This window comes from Carcharhinus amblyrhynchos, chromosome 1 (assembly GCF_965287045.1).
Source record: "Carcharhinus amblyrhynchos chromosome 1, sCarAmb.v2.hapA, whole genome shotgun sequence".
NCBI lineage: Eukaryota > Metazoa > Chordata > Chondrichthyes > Carcharhiniformes > Carcharhinidae > Carcharhinus > Carcharhinus amblyrhynchos.
This window is the reverse complement of record NC_137324.1, coordinates 93,445,090-93,461,370: the sequence shown is the minus strand read 5'-3', so window position 1 is coordinate 93,461,370 and position 16,281 is coordinate 93,445,090. Positions and strand designations below refer to the sequence as shown.

The following is a 16,281-nucleotide window of genomic DNA, read 5'->3' as shown; positions in this document are numbered from 1 at the left end:
GTGCCCCATGATTGCAGATATGTTTGGAAGCTATTGTGCTATGGTTCCAAATTCACACTTCAGGCCTAGAGTCGTTCCAGCTGGGATAAAATGTGTGGACGTTGAAGATTCATCCCTCATAATTATCTACCCGTTGAAGTGAATGGGTAAAAAAATTATAGGGAAAGAACTGCAAAATGTCAAAATTTGCTCCTGGTGGGCCAGGCTGTGTATTGCAAGCACTCTTGGAAAACAAGCCCTTAAGACTAAAGATATACAGAAACTACATTGTTTATTTTGCTGGAATAATTTAGAAAATTAATGGCTGATTTCTTTGGAATTTAACCACTGTCCATGACCAAACAAGGATAAAAGCAGGAATGGGCCATTATATCTCTTGTAGTCAGTAAAGTGTCAAAAGTTCCACAAATGACACACACTTATTTTGCTTCACATAATGACCTCAAATGAATGACATAAAGAAGGTGGAACACAATTAAAGCAAAAAGTCCACAGGACAACAAAGAAGCCATCAAAGCACTGAATCAAAAAATATCTTTGTTGGCTTGAATACATGATCGTCAAAAACAACTATTTACTCCATGAGGGAATTAGTGTGTCAGCAGTCTGAAAAGTCTGGTAAGTTTGAAATACAATGTTTTTTTAAAAAAACAATCGCCCTGAGCAGTACACATAGTTTGAAAGCATAGTACATAAAATCTACTTTAATAGCTTGCTAAATTGTGTTTGTAAAGTAATTAATTCAGATGAATAACATTATCTGTCCATATTAATAAGTTGCAGTTGAAATATTTAAATTATCGATGCCTTTCTGGCATCTGCAGAGAACCTTCTGCATTTCCATTGCAAGTTGAGTTCAAACCATTAATGAATCAACATCTTTAATGTCTCCACAGATGAGTCATCATCATCCAGATGTGCTGCATTTGTCCATGAGGCTATAAGCACAGAAGGATATTGAGACCACAGGCAAGGGAAAACCAATATCAATCATCAATATTGTACTACCCAGGGTCACTGTACTGAAAGTCGTTGGAGAGGTCTCTCCTATGTTGCTTCGTAAGGCCTTCAGGACTCCACCATGATCCTCCACAGGGCCTTCACTGGAGTACACAATAGAAGTTGGGAATAACATCAGTCATTAGCCCAGGGCTTACTGGAGGAGGGGACAAAGCTGCCTTTATCAAGTGCAGCCTGCTAAGATCCCTATGTATGCTGAATTAGTACCCAGCATAATATTTGCATTGATGATATTCACAGGTAAGTTTTTAGTCAGTTTGTTCAACAAATTGGTGCCAAAAGAGTAACTCTTCTCCAGGCTACCTGTCACAGTTGTACAGAATTCTCTGATACTTTCCATCAGGATTCTGGGTATAACATCCAGTTTTGTTTAGTTGAGTTGCTTCCAATCCAGAGTATCACCTTGTGTTAGTTTAAGTGCTAGATGCCCTGAAAGCTAGCAGTCAGTACTTTGCACATCGGAAAATAGAAGTGCACAGATCATACTAAACTATCATACCATTCTAAATTATACTGTTTTCCAGCCAATCTTTCACAATAGTACTTATTGTTCCAGCATTAAATAGTCTAGTGCTGCAGATATCGCACAAGAACTTTCACATTTTGTTACGCTACCATGTATTTATTTACAGTTATTGTCTCAGGCTGTAATAAAGATAAGTAGGCCTACAATACATGCATAATATATAATAGGTTTTACAGGCTAAGTCAGTCTTTACATGAAATGGGTTTCTATTTCTTTAAGTAAAAACGTTTATTTTTTTATACATACCTCCAAGGTCAACTTTTCCGACCCATGCAAGTTTCCAATCCCATTTTATGTGTATAACAGAGCCTTATGTGTGTGCTTGTTCACTTTCCTGGGTGTATAACCAAAGGTTCCAGGAATGTTCAATCACATGTGGCACTTGAATTCTGTGTTCTTCTGTCATTAATATATTCATGGAGACAGTGTTTTGATGTCTTCCACTTATAACAAATAAATGTTTTCCTCCGCATAAGTGTTGCACTTGCATCCTTTACCTGGTTTGCTATTAAACATAATACATAGTCAAATATATGCAAAGGGTTTGACACAGCAATGTGTCAAAATTTGGTATTAGCACATGGTACCTCAACATGTATTGGTATTGATATGCACACCTATGCTAATGGATATGTTCATTGAAGTATTTAAAAATGAGAGTCTCCTTCAGTGGTTCATATATATATAGACACTGTGGTACTAGGCAGGTTGGTTCCATTGGTTCCATATTCTGTGTCATCGTAAATTAGTTAATTTCAGCCAGGTCAGCGGTTTGGGTACAAAAATTGACTTTACTGCTTGGGCAGCCCAGAGAGAAAAATCAACCAGACCTGTATCAACCAGATTTATATCCAATGACTATCGCTTAACTTGAGTTGAAATCAGACATGACTCAGGATCAACAGTAATCCAACTTATATAAAGGCTTAACCCTGAAGAATAGCTGCTCAGGCAAGATACCAGAGAATTTCACTGCTGACGAAAATGTCTGCCAGCATGAATCACTGCCTTTCGGAAAAGAAGAAAGAACAGTGCAGAAAATTCCAAGGCTGCAAAGACTTGATCATATTAACTTTAATCTGTTGGAGTAAATTAAACTCATTTGAAAGTGCGATTTGCAACATTGATTGAATATGCCAAGTAGCTATTTGAAATTTGCAGCTTGACTTAATTGGATCTGCTTCCTCCCATAATTGACTTATCATTGCTGATTTTGCGAAGCAACTTCGATGTACTTTTCATATGACACTGTCTGTATAAAAACAACAGTTGGACAATTGCAGTCTGGATATCCTGTGAACAAGACAATGACTCATTTGATTCATTAACAGACTGAAGTTTCTTTCAGTGTATAGCCACATAGTGTACTCATCCACAGCTGTATGGAAAATGATTGAATCTTTCAATTTCTGTTGTAATACCTTGAAAAGGATTTGAATAAACACATTTTTCTTGTAATAAAACTTCTGCCACTGGATAATGTATTGCTTGATTCTGCAACCTTGAACCTTTGAACTATTTCTTTTGCTTGATTATTAATTGTATTAATTGACCAGGAGTTCAAACCTTGCTTCATATAGCGACTCCTCACAATGCTATTTCAATTTAAAAAGCATGATTGGTATTCTGCTTTTATAATTTCTTAGTGTTTCACTATGAATGAAGTACTTTGTTTCTCATACAGCCTAAGTCTTCTCTGTGTTTTAGCCCCAAGCAGAACTTTCAGAATCCTGAAATTGTATATTGTCACTTGTAAGAAACAAGGATGATATATCCATAAAGAAGCAACAATAACTGGATGCTTCATGAGTGCCTAGGATTTCATGGCTATTAATTTTGAACTTTTGATTGCAATTGTTTTACAAACTCAGATGTTGCCAGGGCACTGCTGAGCTGTGACAGAAAGAGCTCCCACAAGACAAGACACATTTGTCACAATGTGACTTTTAAATACAGATTGGGGAATGCCAAGAAAACTGGATTATTCCATATAGTGAGAGCAACCTCTCATTTTTGCATTCAGTTGTAGTAAAGACATGCCATGCCATAAGTAATGTTATGCAAGGTAGAAAACACTGAAATATTACTTGTGGAAAAGATGATCTGCCTTTTGCACTCAACATCCTTTTAATGCTTTGAAAATGATTATTTCAGATACAGTAAGCTATGCATTATTTTTTAACACTGACTTATGTTTGAATCAATTTTTTTGTTCTCTTTCACCACTTCGTAAAATCCTTGGTACTGATTTTAACCACCTGCCCAGAAAGAATGAATCAGGAATGAGTTGGATACTTGTCTTGCATTACCCTGCTTGCATTTACTCTGGAATATAGATTTAAAAAAGTGTAAAATATGCATCTTTCACAAGCTCGTCTTGGCCTTGCCACTTGCGTTGGATTAAATTTGACATCTTCACTTCTGTATCACCAACTATCAAATCCGTCCTTTTTTGTGAAAATATTAGTCTTTAATGCTCATCAATATGTTGAAATAATTGGATTCTTATGGCAAATATGCTGTTGTCAATTTGGTACATGTGGAATTTTAAAAAAATTCTTTTTATAAGATTTGGGTATCGCTAGCCAGGCCAGCATTTCTTACTGATCCTTAATTGCCCTTGAGAAGGTGGTGGTGAGCTGCCTTCCTGAACCACTGCTGTCCATGTGTTGTAGGCACGTCTACAGTATTGATATGAAATGAGTTCTAGGACTTTCATCAAACGACAGTGAAGGAACAGCAATATAGTTCCAAGTCAAGTTGTCAGGTTGCAGGTAGTAGTGTTCCCACACATCTGCTGCCCTCATTCTAGATGATAGTGGTTATGGGCTTGGAAGATGCTGTCTAAGGAACCTTGGTGAGTTTCTGCAATGCATTTTGTAGATGCTACATACTCCTGCTAGTGTGTGCTGGTGGTGGCAAGAGTAAATGTTTGTGGAATAGATTACTTCTGGTGGTTACAAATCAGCTGTATGTTGAGAGAGTGAAAGCTTTTCTTGTTGATGGATCATCCGCTGCCAGGGAGCTCTCAAACGCACATTTGTGAAGTTAATTTGTCAGCCTGTACTTGTGGGAAGCGAGAGATTGTTGCAAAACCCACTGCTGTGGCAGTCTGGCTGTGTTCATCTAGGAAGAACTGGATGAAATTACGTGCCTTGCTAAACACCTTTAGAGTTGCTGGCAGTGGATGGCCTGCCATGTGGTTTCTTCCATCCCAAAGAATGTGGCAGATGCGAGCCACCTCATACGTTGACAAGAAAAGCATCAAGAGCACTGTCCCCCTCATCTATAGGTACGCAAAGTGTCTTTGGTACACACTTGGTCAAGCCAAACACCTCCATGCCTTTGTCTATCAGCATCAGCATCTAGGTCCTTTAACTGCATTTGAGTATTCCTTAACATGTCTCAGCTGATCTTTGCTTTCCAAGTCCTGATGCGGAAAATATTAGGGCGTCCCTTAAATTGGCCCAAAGTGCAGCAGTCAACTCCTATAAACATTTCAGCCTTTCCTCTGGTGATTTTGTGCTGTAGGGTTTCTAAGATGATGAAATCTTCTGTAATGCGTCTAACTTTATACTTCCTCAGTATAAACTCGAAAATTGTGTCACTTTGCATAAATAAGTTTTCATCATTTGTATTTTGTACGTTACCAGGAACATCTGATCTCTAAAACCCTTAAATGTTGTTCAAGGGTTGCTTACTAATCGATTACTCCTGTATTCCAATGGGTAATGAAATTTGAAAAAATGAGTCAAAAAATGAATCAAGACAATGACAGGATGATGATTATTTTATACCAAACATTGATATTTGAATTTATATGCCAATATCTCTTTCAGTTTTTGGAAAGGTGCAATTCCGGTTTTTAATTTTTTCTTGGGATGTGAGCTTCACTGGTTAGGTCAGCGTTTGTTGTCTATTGCTAAATGCCCTCGAGAAGGTTCCATTTTGATTATATCCCTGAGCTCTTTTTAATTAGCGCTACTAATTGACAGTTTCCATTTCGGCAAACATTAGTAGTAAAACCATTTATGTTTATCATAGTATAAGTGATCTATTAACTTGGAGTCAGGGTTCCAAGGACTGAAGTTTACAGCCCTCTGCTGGTGTGTTTGAGGCTAGGGTACACAAAAGTGGGATGGGCAACTAGTCCACTGTTTTTATGCAGACCCCTAAGCTGTCCCAAAAATATGGTGGGTAATTAAGGCATCTGCCATCCCATCCATCCATAGGCTTAATTCTGCCTTTGCTGCCAATGGGAGCAGAGGAGGGTGGGCAGGCCACTTTTACACTAACTTTAGTGAAACGTGAGAAGGAAATGGAGGGGTATCTTCTTCCTGTGTGCATTGTAAGCAACACCTGATAGGATGTCATCCACCCCCCCCAACTTTGTGTTTCCTTTCTTACCACTCCTCGGCCTCCAAACCCTGAACCCACAAGAGTCCCCGATCCCCCTCCGTCCCAAAAGCCCAGACGTGCCTGAGTCTGACGTACATGTTGTCTTCTTCCTGGTGACTGAATATAGTCTCTGCAGCGCCTATTGCTGAATTCTGATGCAGCAGGCAACTGCCCAGTTGCCAGTCAGTCTTATCACCCATCAGTCATTGAGGGTGGGATTTCCTATCTCTGAGGGTTGGAAATCAAACAATGACTCTGTTAATGCTACCCCTACTAGATTATATTATAGCTATGGGCAACATTTTTTAAAGTTTTTTGGCTGGCGATGGAATTCTGCAATGGGGGAAAGCAAGGCTCAAAATGCTTAATATTTAAAATTCAGCTCTTCGATTTTAAATATAAGTTAACTTGGGGCTGATGGGTGTGTGGAATTGAGCTTAGCAATCCTCTAATGAATGGCTCATCTAGTTACTCATGACTCATGAAAAGTTTGACTGTGATGTTTTGGAATTTCAATATTTTACCAGTGTTCTGGGAGATTGCATTTGGCACTCCTTCATTCTCTACGTTTAATAACAGTGAACAAGTTTGATTGATTTCCTGTGTAACTTTTCAGAAGGGTTTGATGAATGTTAGTTTATGTCAATAAATTCAAGCAAAGCATGATCAAAATCTATTTGCAAATCAACAGTTAAGGAAACCTCTGCTGCCTGCCACCTCTGGAGACAGTTTAGAGGTGACAATAGAAGTGGGTGACTGTGGAGGTGTACTGGTTAGAAGGTTTACCTTTGTTTTCTCAGACTATGGCTCAGATTCATTAAAAGGCTTTTAAGTCACTCCAAACTAGCCCCATTCTCTTTCTATGCTATCTTCTTGGCAGCTCTCCCATATCCACAATGTACATGTGGATATGAAAAAGAATTACATTTCTACAACTCAATACATACTTGATACAGAAAAAAAACTGTCTCACTCATGAAACCCAGTCAAATATTTCAAACTTCTCAAGTGACCAATCTGTTACATATAAAAAAACTTGCATTCAGTAATCACATTAGAGATGGCCCATTCTTTAATTGCTCTTAACACAGTCAATTTGTAAACTTTGTCCGCTGCTGAGATAAGTGGATATGGACCTTTTGAAACTTGGCCAATCTTTCATAATTGGGTCAGCTTAATAACAAGTGTCGGGAAGTGTCAACAATAACGTCCATTGGAGCTGTAGGAAGAGTTAGTAATGTTTCTTCCTAGGTCGCTAAAGACAGCCTGTCAATCAGTGCTGTTCAAAAGCATATCATTTTCTTTTACTCTGACAGCTGCAGCCTAGTTTTCTTATAAGTTTTTATCAGCTGGGATTCAAATAACTTCAGATCATGACAGTTAAAAAACCTTATTGACCTTTCAAAAGTTTTGTGTCTCCTCCATAAATTTGTGACTTCCACACTGCAGGTTAAAGTTCCTGGAACAGTGAAAATGGAGTCTATTTAAACTGATTCAAATGGCTCTGCAAGTTCGTGCTGTGTGCGTGTGACTCGCACCCCATTCCCCCTTTCTGTCACCAGTGAAAATTGTATCAGTCAGACATGGAGGCAAGGCTTCTGTATCTGGCCCCCCATTAGGAATTTGGAATCCCTACAGTGCAGAAGGAGATCATTTGGTCCCAACTTCTGAAAATCTAGCCCATTAAATAGATTTGAGATGACATTTTTATTAAGTTGTAAGGAACTCAGCATTTAAATGAATTCTGAGGACTGATGCATCTGAGCTGTGGTTTGATTGCAACATAATATTTAAAAGCAAATGGCCTACTTGGTCAGGAGGTGGGAGCAGCCTGGAATGATAGCAGCTATGTTGGGATTTAGCAGGCAGCTCTTTAAGATGGAACGTGTTTACAAATGGGCAATGCTCATGCTGGCATTCATTGGACCTAGCATGGTATCTGAACTGTTGAAATTCCCAACCTTTACATCTGTTTTCATAAGATAAGACACACAAAAAAATCCTGAAATATTGGGAAACAAAGGGTTTAATGAAACTGAGGAATTTTATGTAATTAGAATCAGTAAAATAGTACTAGAGAAACTGCTGGAAATCAAATTTGGTAAATCCTCTGGGTCTGATGACAGACATCCTAGTGCTTTGAAAGAGATAGTGGATGCATTGTTTTGAACTTCCAGAATTTCTTAGATTCCAGTGGATTGGAAAGTAGCAAATGTAATCCTGCTATTCAGGAAAGAAGGAGAAAGAAAACATGCAAACTAGGGCCAGTTAGTTTGATGTTAGCAATACAAAAAATGGTAGAATCTACTATTAGTGTCATAGTATCAGGACACTTTCTGAGAGCAATCTTTTTATAAAAAGGAGACAGAGTTTAAGATGTTTTGAATAATCAGTTTAAGACTTAAATGCTGGAATTTTGTCATGCATTTCTTACAATTCTCCATGTGATTGGTGGACTGATACATGTGGCTTTTGTACTCTCCTGTAGTGCAGAGTGAGTGCTGTGGCATCATGGATATTTAAGTGTATAACTAGATACTTACTACTCATTGAAATAATATAACAACATAACACATTATGATCAGCACATTCCAAAAAAGCAACTTCAAGTGTGTCAAATTTTATCTTCTAATTATTTTGCATGCAACAATTGAGAAGGTGATTTAGAACATAAGAACATAAGAAATAGGAGCAGGAGTAGGCCATCTAGCCCTTCGAGCCTGCCCCGCCATTCAATAAGATCATGGCTGATCTGTCGTGGCTCAGTTCCACTTTCCCGCCCTCTCCCCATAACCCTTAATCCCCTCTCTTATCAAGAACCCATCAACCTGCTTCTTAAAAATATTTAGCGAGGCAGCCTCCACCACTTCAACGGGCAGAGAATTCCAGAGATTCACCACCCTTTGAGTGAAGAAGTTCCTCCTCAACTCCGTTCTAAACCGCCTCCCCTTTATCTTGAGGCTGTGCCCCCTAGTCCTACTGTCTTTTTTGAGCGGGAGGAGTCTCTCCACCTCTATCCTATCCATCCCATTCATCATCGTATACGTCTCAATGAGATCTCCCCTCATTCTTCTAAACTCTAACGAGTACAAGCCTAGTTTATTCAGCCTCTCCTCATAGCTCAATCCCCTCAACTCCGGTATCAGCCTAGTAAACCTCCTCTGCACTCCCTCCAGGGCCAAAATATCCTTGCGCAGGTGCGGCGCCCAAAACTGCACACAGTACTCCAGCTGCGGCCTCACCAATGCCCTATACAGCTGCAGCAAGACCTCCCTACTTTTATATTCAATCCCCCTCGCTATGAAGGCCAGCATCCCATTCGCCTTCCTGACCACCTGCTGCACCTGCAAGCTGGGTTTTTGCGACTCATGCACAAGGACCCCGAGGTCCCTCTGCACCGTCGCCTGCTGCAGTTTTTCGCCACGTAAGTAATAGTCCTTCCTACCATTCTACCTTTTTGCATTAGTAATACTGCTAGCATGTAGGAAATTATGGCTTTACTTGAACCATAAATATTTTAATTTGCAGTTCGAATAGTAAAAACACAGACCCTGAAATTATGATGTGTGATACTAGCAGACAAACATTTGACATGTCTGAACTTCTCTGTTATTTTAGTGGAGTTGCTAATTTTATTTGAAACAGGGAAACACCAATAATGATATGAAAAGAGAAATCTCTGACAAAAATGTTGAGCAGAATTCAATTACATAATTTCAAGGCCATAAACTTATCGTGTAATCTTACTCGCTGATTTTTTTCAACAAATGCAAAGCAGTAGTAGCAAGAACAAAAATAGCTTTGTTTATCAGAGAAGGTAACACTTTCGCAAAAAGAGTCAGTAAATGTTCATGTGCTGTTATAGAATGCACAACGTATGTGGTTACAAGGATAAAAATAGCTTGTTTCAATTAGCACTTGGTTTATAGCAACAGCTTATAAGAATGTCCTGCATAAAATCATCTGAAATTGGAAAGAATTTTGTAATTGAAGCTCTCTTGGTATCAATCAGCCCTCATTAACTGTCTTAACAGCAGCAGTTTGATAAAAACAGCTGGGCCATGCCTGGAAAAAGGCATGAAGTGTAGGTTACTATTACCCTTTACCACGGTTCAATAGCATATGTCCCAAAATGAGATTAACAGTGTGCAAGACAGGCTGGTGAAAACTCAAAATCCATCCATCAAGCCACAGGGAAGATGACTGTTAGACTCCAGTGGCAAGCAAGTAGAAAAGTGAAACATATCACTTCATCATCTTTATTGTAAATAATAGTAGAACAATGCATACCAGACTTTGTCCCAAAGGTTCCAAATTCAAAGTGTGTTGTATCCGCAGTGATGTACATGTTCTTGACAAATAGAGAGCAAAACATGACATTTGAATTCCTTTCAGAGTTGGAAAAAAGGTACTTGTGCAAGATGATGTAAGGACTCAGCTTTTTCAAGGGGGCAATATTTATGACTGTAATTAAGTTTACTCTAGATAATTTTCTTGTGCTTAACAGTCACAATGCAATTACAGAAGATTTGGTAGAAATAAACAGAATGGAAATAGACACACATAATTATAATGAATAGTTTGCACATTTGGGATGATAGATTCTTGTTGATGGCCATGGTCATGCTTTATTGCATCTCTGAAACCAAACTGTGTTTGCACAGAATGTGGCCTATTACATCCAATTTGCTTTAAAATAATATTAGTGTATGCACCATAACAACAGTTACTGTTTAATGAAAATGAATACCCAGTTGATTTTTCTTCATAAAGATAATTGGAGCATATCTTGGCCATTGGTTTATTTTTCTTTGAATAAAACCTGATTAAAGTGGAAAGAGAAGAGTATTCCGTTTCCTGTTCATTTCAGTTAGTTCCCTTTTGTGTCACAGTCTGCAGATTGAGATCTTAGCCTGTGTTAAATGAGTATTGCTTGCCATAAACACTTACAAAATGAAGTGGACACTTGGCTAACAGATGTTATTACACTGGGGTAGATCTCTTCAGATTTTCTTCAGCTCTGCCCCACCCCATCTACTCAAAGTTATGAGAGTGAAACAGGAGAAAAGTCAGGGAAATTTCACCAATACTGTGGTTTTTGTTTTAAATATTCACAGTGAGTAAATGGTTAAAAACTATAGCTGCATTGATTGTTATTTTTAATGATGTCTGTGATAAAGTACTGTGACATCAGAGATAATACACTCTGATAATTTCCATATGAAATAGAAGGGGTATTGGGTGACAGCGTGTAACTGGCAATTGACCTGAGATCATAAGTTTTATACCCTAACCAAAGCTGAAGGTTCTGCATACTTATTTGGCTGTGATCATAAAGAGTTTTTTTTACAGTAATGAACACTAGATACAGACTCTTGAGTATAAGACAAAGGGATCCTCCTACAGGAGTGACCAGCACTACTTTATCTGACAGAATATCTGAGGTAATTTAATTCAAGGTGAAAATTTATGACATAATTTCAACATTGCTATAGCGTTAAGGATGCAACAGAAGTTTTAAACAGTAAAATAAATCCATAACTGTTCCAAATTAGCAATATTATTTTCATTAAATGGAATGAAAAGAACTGACTGAAAGGAAATAGTTTATCATCATTTGGTCACTTTGCTATTCATGGATTATGCAGTGGGCCATCACTCCACAGATTGTCTGTGTTGGCCTATAAATTGATAAATTGTTACCCTTTCTTGAAAGGTTGCCAATATCATGGAAGGCGAATGGGATGCTGGCTTTCATTGCGAGGGGGATTGAATATAAAAGTAGGGAGGTCTTGCTGCAGCTGTATAGGGCATTGGTGAGGCCGCAGCTGGAGTACTGTGTGCAGTTTTGGGTGCCGTACTTACGCAAGGATATTTTAGCCTTGGAGGGAGTGCAGAGGAGGTTTACTAGGCTGATTCCGGAGTTGAGGGGGTTGAGCTATGAGGAGAGGCTGAATAGATTAGGCTTGTACTCGTTAGAGTTTAGAAGAATGAGGGGAGATCTCATTGAGACGTATAAGATGATGAATGGGATGGATAGGATAGAGGTGGAGAGACTCTTCCCGCTCAGAAAGGATAGTAGGACTAGGGGGCATAGCCTCAAGATAAAGGGGGATCGGTTTAGAATGGAGTTGAGGAGGAACTTCTTCACTCAAAGGGTGGTGAATCTCTGGAATTCTCTGCCCGTTGAAGTGGTGGAGGCTGCCTCGCTAAATATTTTTAAGACGCGGGTTGATGGGTTTTTGATAAGCGAGGGGATTAAGGGTTATGGGGAGAGGGCGGGAAAGTGGAACTGAGCCACGACAGATCAGCCATGATCTTATTGAATGGCGGGGCAGGCTCGAAGGGCTAGTTGGCCTACTCCTGCTCCTATTTCTTATGTTCTTATGTCAGTGAATTTGTCATATTACTAAAAGCAAGCTCTTGAAAACAAAGGAGAGCAATATCATGGAGACAGCATGGCAATTGATGGCTACCGTGTAACAAGCATCCTTGTAAAAAAGTAATGTGCCCTGTTGTGGCGTGAGAAATCATAGCTAATGAGGAATGATTGTTTGTAGAAAATAGATAGTCGGGGCGAGGGTTAATTTTGATTTTGTACAAGCATATAAAACAGGCAAGAGCAAATTGATCGACCATTTTGTACCTTTTGTAATTTTTATTTCATCAGTGGAGATAAAAATTGAAATTGGGAGAGGTGGAAAATAGGCTGCTGATTTTCTAAAACTCATTTTACACTATTACAGAAAGTCAAATTTACCCTCAGAATTTATTTGTATCATAACATAAACAAATGTATGAAGATTATCAGCCATCATAGGCAATTCCAGGTGCAGATCGTTGAATTAATTTTGTAAATAGGAACAATCTGAAGATATTAGATAACTGCGTTTTGAAGATAGTAAATCTGACTTTGATTGCAGATACCTTCTACAGAGTGTCAGTCTCAGCTATGCTGAGATTTCAAATCACTATCAGACTGTAATTTATTCATCAGCGATTCCCAGGTACAAGCTTTGCAATTTGCAAGCATTTGTTCTATAGCTGCCAGAACAACCTTTTTAACATCAATTGTTATGCTGAACTATTGGAATCCATTTCCTTTGAGTAACTTTTCTCTTCCATTTTACTTAGTTTTCTCAGATTATGCAACAATTTTGGTTGAAAGGGAGTTGGTTGATGGCTTTGCCAATTGCTGCCCAACCTGACCATGAAGAATTTTGTGGGGTTTAGGTTAAATGATTCCTTCGTTTTCCCTACTCTGCTTTATATTCCATCAGTTTCTGCTCACCAGTTCGAACAGTGGCCTGATTGAGAATAATAATTAAGCATTGAAATAATCAGAGTTTTTTGGCATCAATTGCTGATATTACCTTGTAATATTTCTGGCTCTAGTAAGCTTATTTTCATCTTTTAATGTCCTGATTTTAGTAAATACTGGGGAGATAGTTAAGATGAGCAATGTAAAAATAATTGTACAATTTTGTGCTCCTGGCAGGGGACACCATTTATCAGGCGGAATGTTAGTAATTTAATTAGAAATTATATATGATTTTCTGACCATTAATTTAATTGGTGGAAAATTATGTGGAACCAAAGAGCTGAATCTTAATTCCCCAGTTGGTTTCAGATCTAGTTAGATGTTAAAACAAATTCTACCCAACTCGCCTTCAACCCTACCATTCCAGGGTTTAATGGAGGCAGAGCAAGTAGAGGCAGTCAATCTTTTCCCAGTGAGTGCAGGTTGGCCAATTAAATATTTGAATGAAGCTGGCAGCCTCTGATTTAACATGCTTTGCAGGTTTTACTGTGATCAAACAGGCTTCTCAGGCCTAAGGAAACATGGCAGCTGAAAGAATTTGAGCAAAGCTTTAGGTCAACTGTATGTGCCTTCGCCAGCTTCCTGACCCCCCCTGCCTCCCTCACCCCAGCCCACCCACCCATACATCAGACTACATAACTGCAGCCCCTGCATCTGTCCCTATGGTTTGGTGGCCAGACTCTCTGAGATCTCGAATCAACTCCCTCCATACTCTCTGCAAGGTCAAGGATCAGCAACCTCCTCGAGATCAGCAACTCCTGGAGATCAGAGGTCGTAGCCACCCAAGAGCAGACCACCCTGAAGTGGGAGATCAGAGTCTACCCCATCTTATAAACTCCCACTAGATGAAGCTTGTGACAAACATGCAAATCGGGTTGTGGCCTGCTTTGGTGTGTCCTGCACTCAACTAAAGGTAAACCAAATCAGGATGACTTCTGAGCAAGGAACTTGTCAAAGCAAAACTAACAAGTCAAAACTCCACAGCATGCAGGGAAATCTAGATTTCCTGACACAAACTCTGCCCATCCCCCTTAGCACCAAAAGATAATATACTTGTAGCTGGTGGGACCCACTTTTAAGTACACAGGTACTGTTCCAGTACAGCTACAAGGCAGGCAAATACCCAGCAATGTGGAAGATCGTCCAGGTATATTCAGTAAACAAAAAGCAGGAGAAATCTAAACCAGCAAAATTACTGGCCCATCCATCTACTGTCGACCGTTAGTAAAGTGACGGAAGGGGTCATCACTAGTACTATCAAGCAGCACTTACTTAGTACTGATGCTCAGTTTGGGTTCCACCAGGGTAACTCAGCTTCTGACCTAATTCCAGCCTTGGTTCAAGCATGGGCAAAAGTGCTGAACTCCTATAGTCAGACAAGAGTGACTGCCCTTGATGTCAGCATTTGACCAAGTGTGGTAACAAGGACTCCGATCAAAACTGGAGTTAATAGGAATTGGGGTTGGGGGGAGAATATCTCTGCTGGTTGGAGTCATACCTGGCATAAAGAAAGATGGACAAAAAATTACCCATTTACCTGGAGACATTTAAAAAGGCCAGACCTCTGATTCAGAATGCGGAAGACCATCTCAGTGTAGGAATCCTTGCAGAGCACAATGAAGAGAATCAGTTCAGAGGGATGCATCCACTTTGTATGGCATTAGCTGCCATAAGATAGCTTTAAATATCCCATGTGAATGGTGGTGAATTGGTGAATGAGAGGGTGGAAAAATGAGTGAATGAATAGGTGGGTGAGGTAAGAGGGTGGGATGATATGGGTGGTAGGTGGGCAACGTAGTATGTGGGTAGAGTGGCAGGATGGCAGGTGATAGGGTGACAGGTAGGTGAATTGGAGAGTTTTGGATGATCACAAGGCAGGGAAATTGCTGATTGGAATTTCAAACTTACTGGGCAATTCCCACAGAGTCAGCATGTTGGCACTTCCACCGGATTCCAATGCGCAATGCAGATTGTACGTCGGTCTCTGACAGTCTGAGGACTGTAAGATCTAGACTGTTGAGTGTCACAATGATGGGATGTGGTTTAAATTCTTCAAAATTTGAGTCAGATCGCTGTATCTAACTTTAAAGTGAAACTCTGGTTGCACTTCATCAGAGGGAGCCAGAATACTTCCAAGCTTGAAAACTTGGACAAGGGATAGAGAAAGACAAGAAAAATTAGAAAGTAACATAAGTATAAAAAAAAAGAAATAATGAGGAATTGTATATAAATAACTTTCAATAAACAAAACTACAGAGCTACCTTCTGCTGTCAACTCTGTCATTAATCGTTTCTCATGCCTTCTAAACATGTTTCACATAATGACAAGTAGTAATAAGAAGCTAGAAAGAATTAATTAAACTGTACATGCAATGGTATGATTGGACTCTGCTCAACTTGCTTCTGCAATAATTCCTAATCCTTGTGCAAATAGACTTATTGACATTGACACATTTGGGAAAAAGTGGTATTAAATCCAGAAGAATTTTGATAGCATTACATATATAGTAGGATATATACAAAAATGATTAACAAACAGACCTTATGGATTCTTTGCTTTGTTAGTACCTCGCAAGCATCTTGACAGTGACAGAAATTCCACTGACCCAAATGTTTGTTGACTTTCTAAGATGCGATTATTTTGCATGTTTACGTTGGTTTCTTGTCCTCAGATGAGATGCCTGTTGGTAGTGAGGGTGGAAGGGTTTCAGCATATCTTGGACTGTCCAAAAATTGTGTTTATCAATAAAGAGAAGCTGATAAAGCAAAAGATGATAAATAGGTGGGATTTATATGTCCCATCATTTAGATGTCATTACAAGACTTGTATTCATGATCTTCAATTGTAATCAGTTTCTGCTGTGAGAAGTTTCCATTTACAATTAATTTCTGTTTCCCTTTCTCTACTGGCTGTAACCTTCACCTTAGAAAAGGGTTGTCTTTCTGCTCTCATTATATAACCATCAGAGACATGATGAGTCTTTTTGCTAATTTTCCTATCCCTGCAATCACCTGC

The 16,281-nt window shown here is 39.1% G+C and overlaps 1 protein-coding gene across 2 annotated transcripts in view; it reads left to right on the top strand.

Moving 5' to 3' along the window:
• The window catches only part of pcdh7b (protocadherin 7b), a 401,373-nt gene that overhangs the window by 35,839 nt on the left and 349,253 nt on the right, over positions 1-16,281 (top strand). The window contains exon 2 of one of the 2 annotated variants that reach the window (XM_080189120.1): positions 897-2,983. The exons of the other annotated variant lie outside the window; for it this stretch is intronic. Within the exon in view, the coding sequence (XP_080045246.1) occupies positions 897-944 (48 nt within the window). The 3' untranslated portion in view covers positions 945-2,983. Of the gene's footprint in view, positions 1-896; positions 2,984-16,281 lie in introns of those variants that run through there. 2 annotated transcript variants of the gene reach the window in all.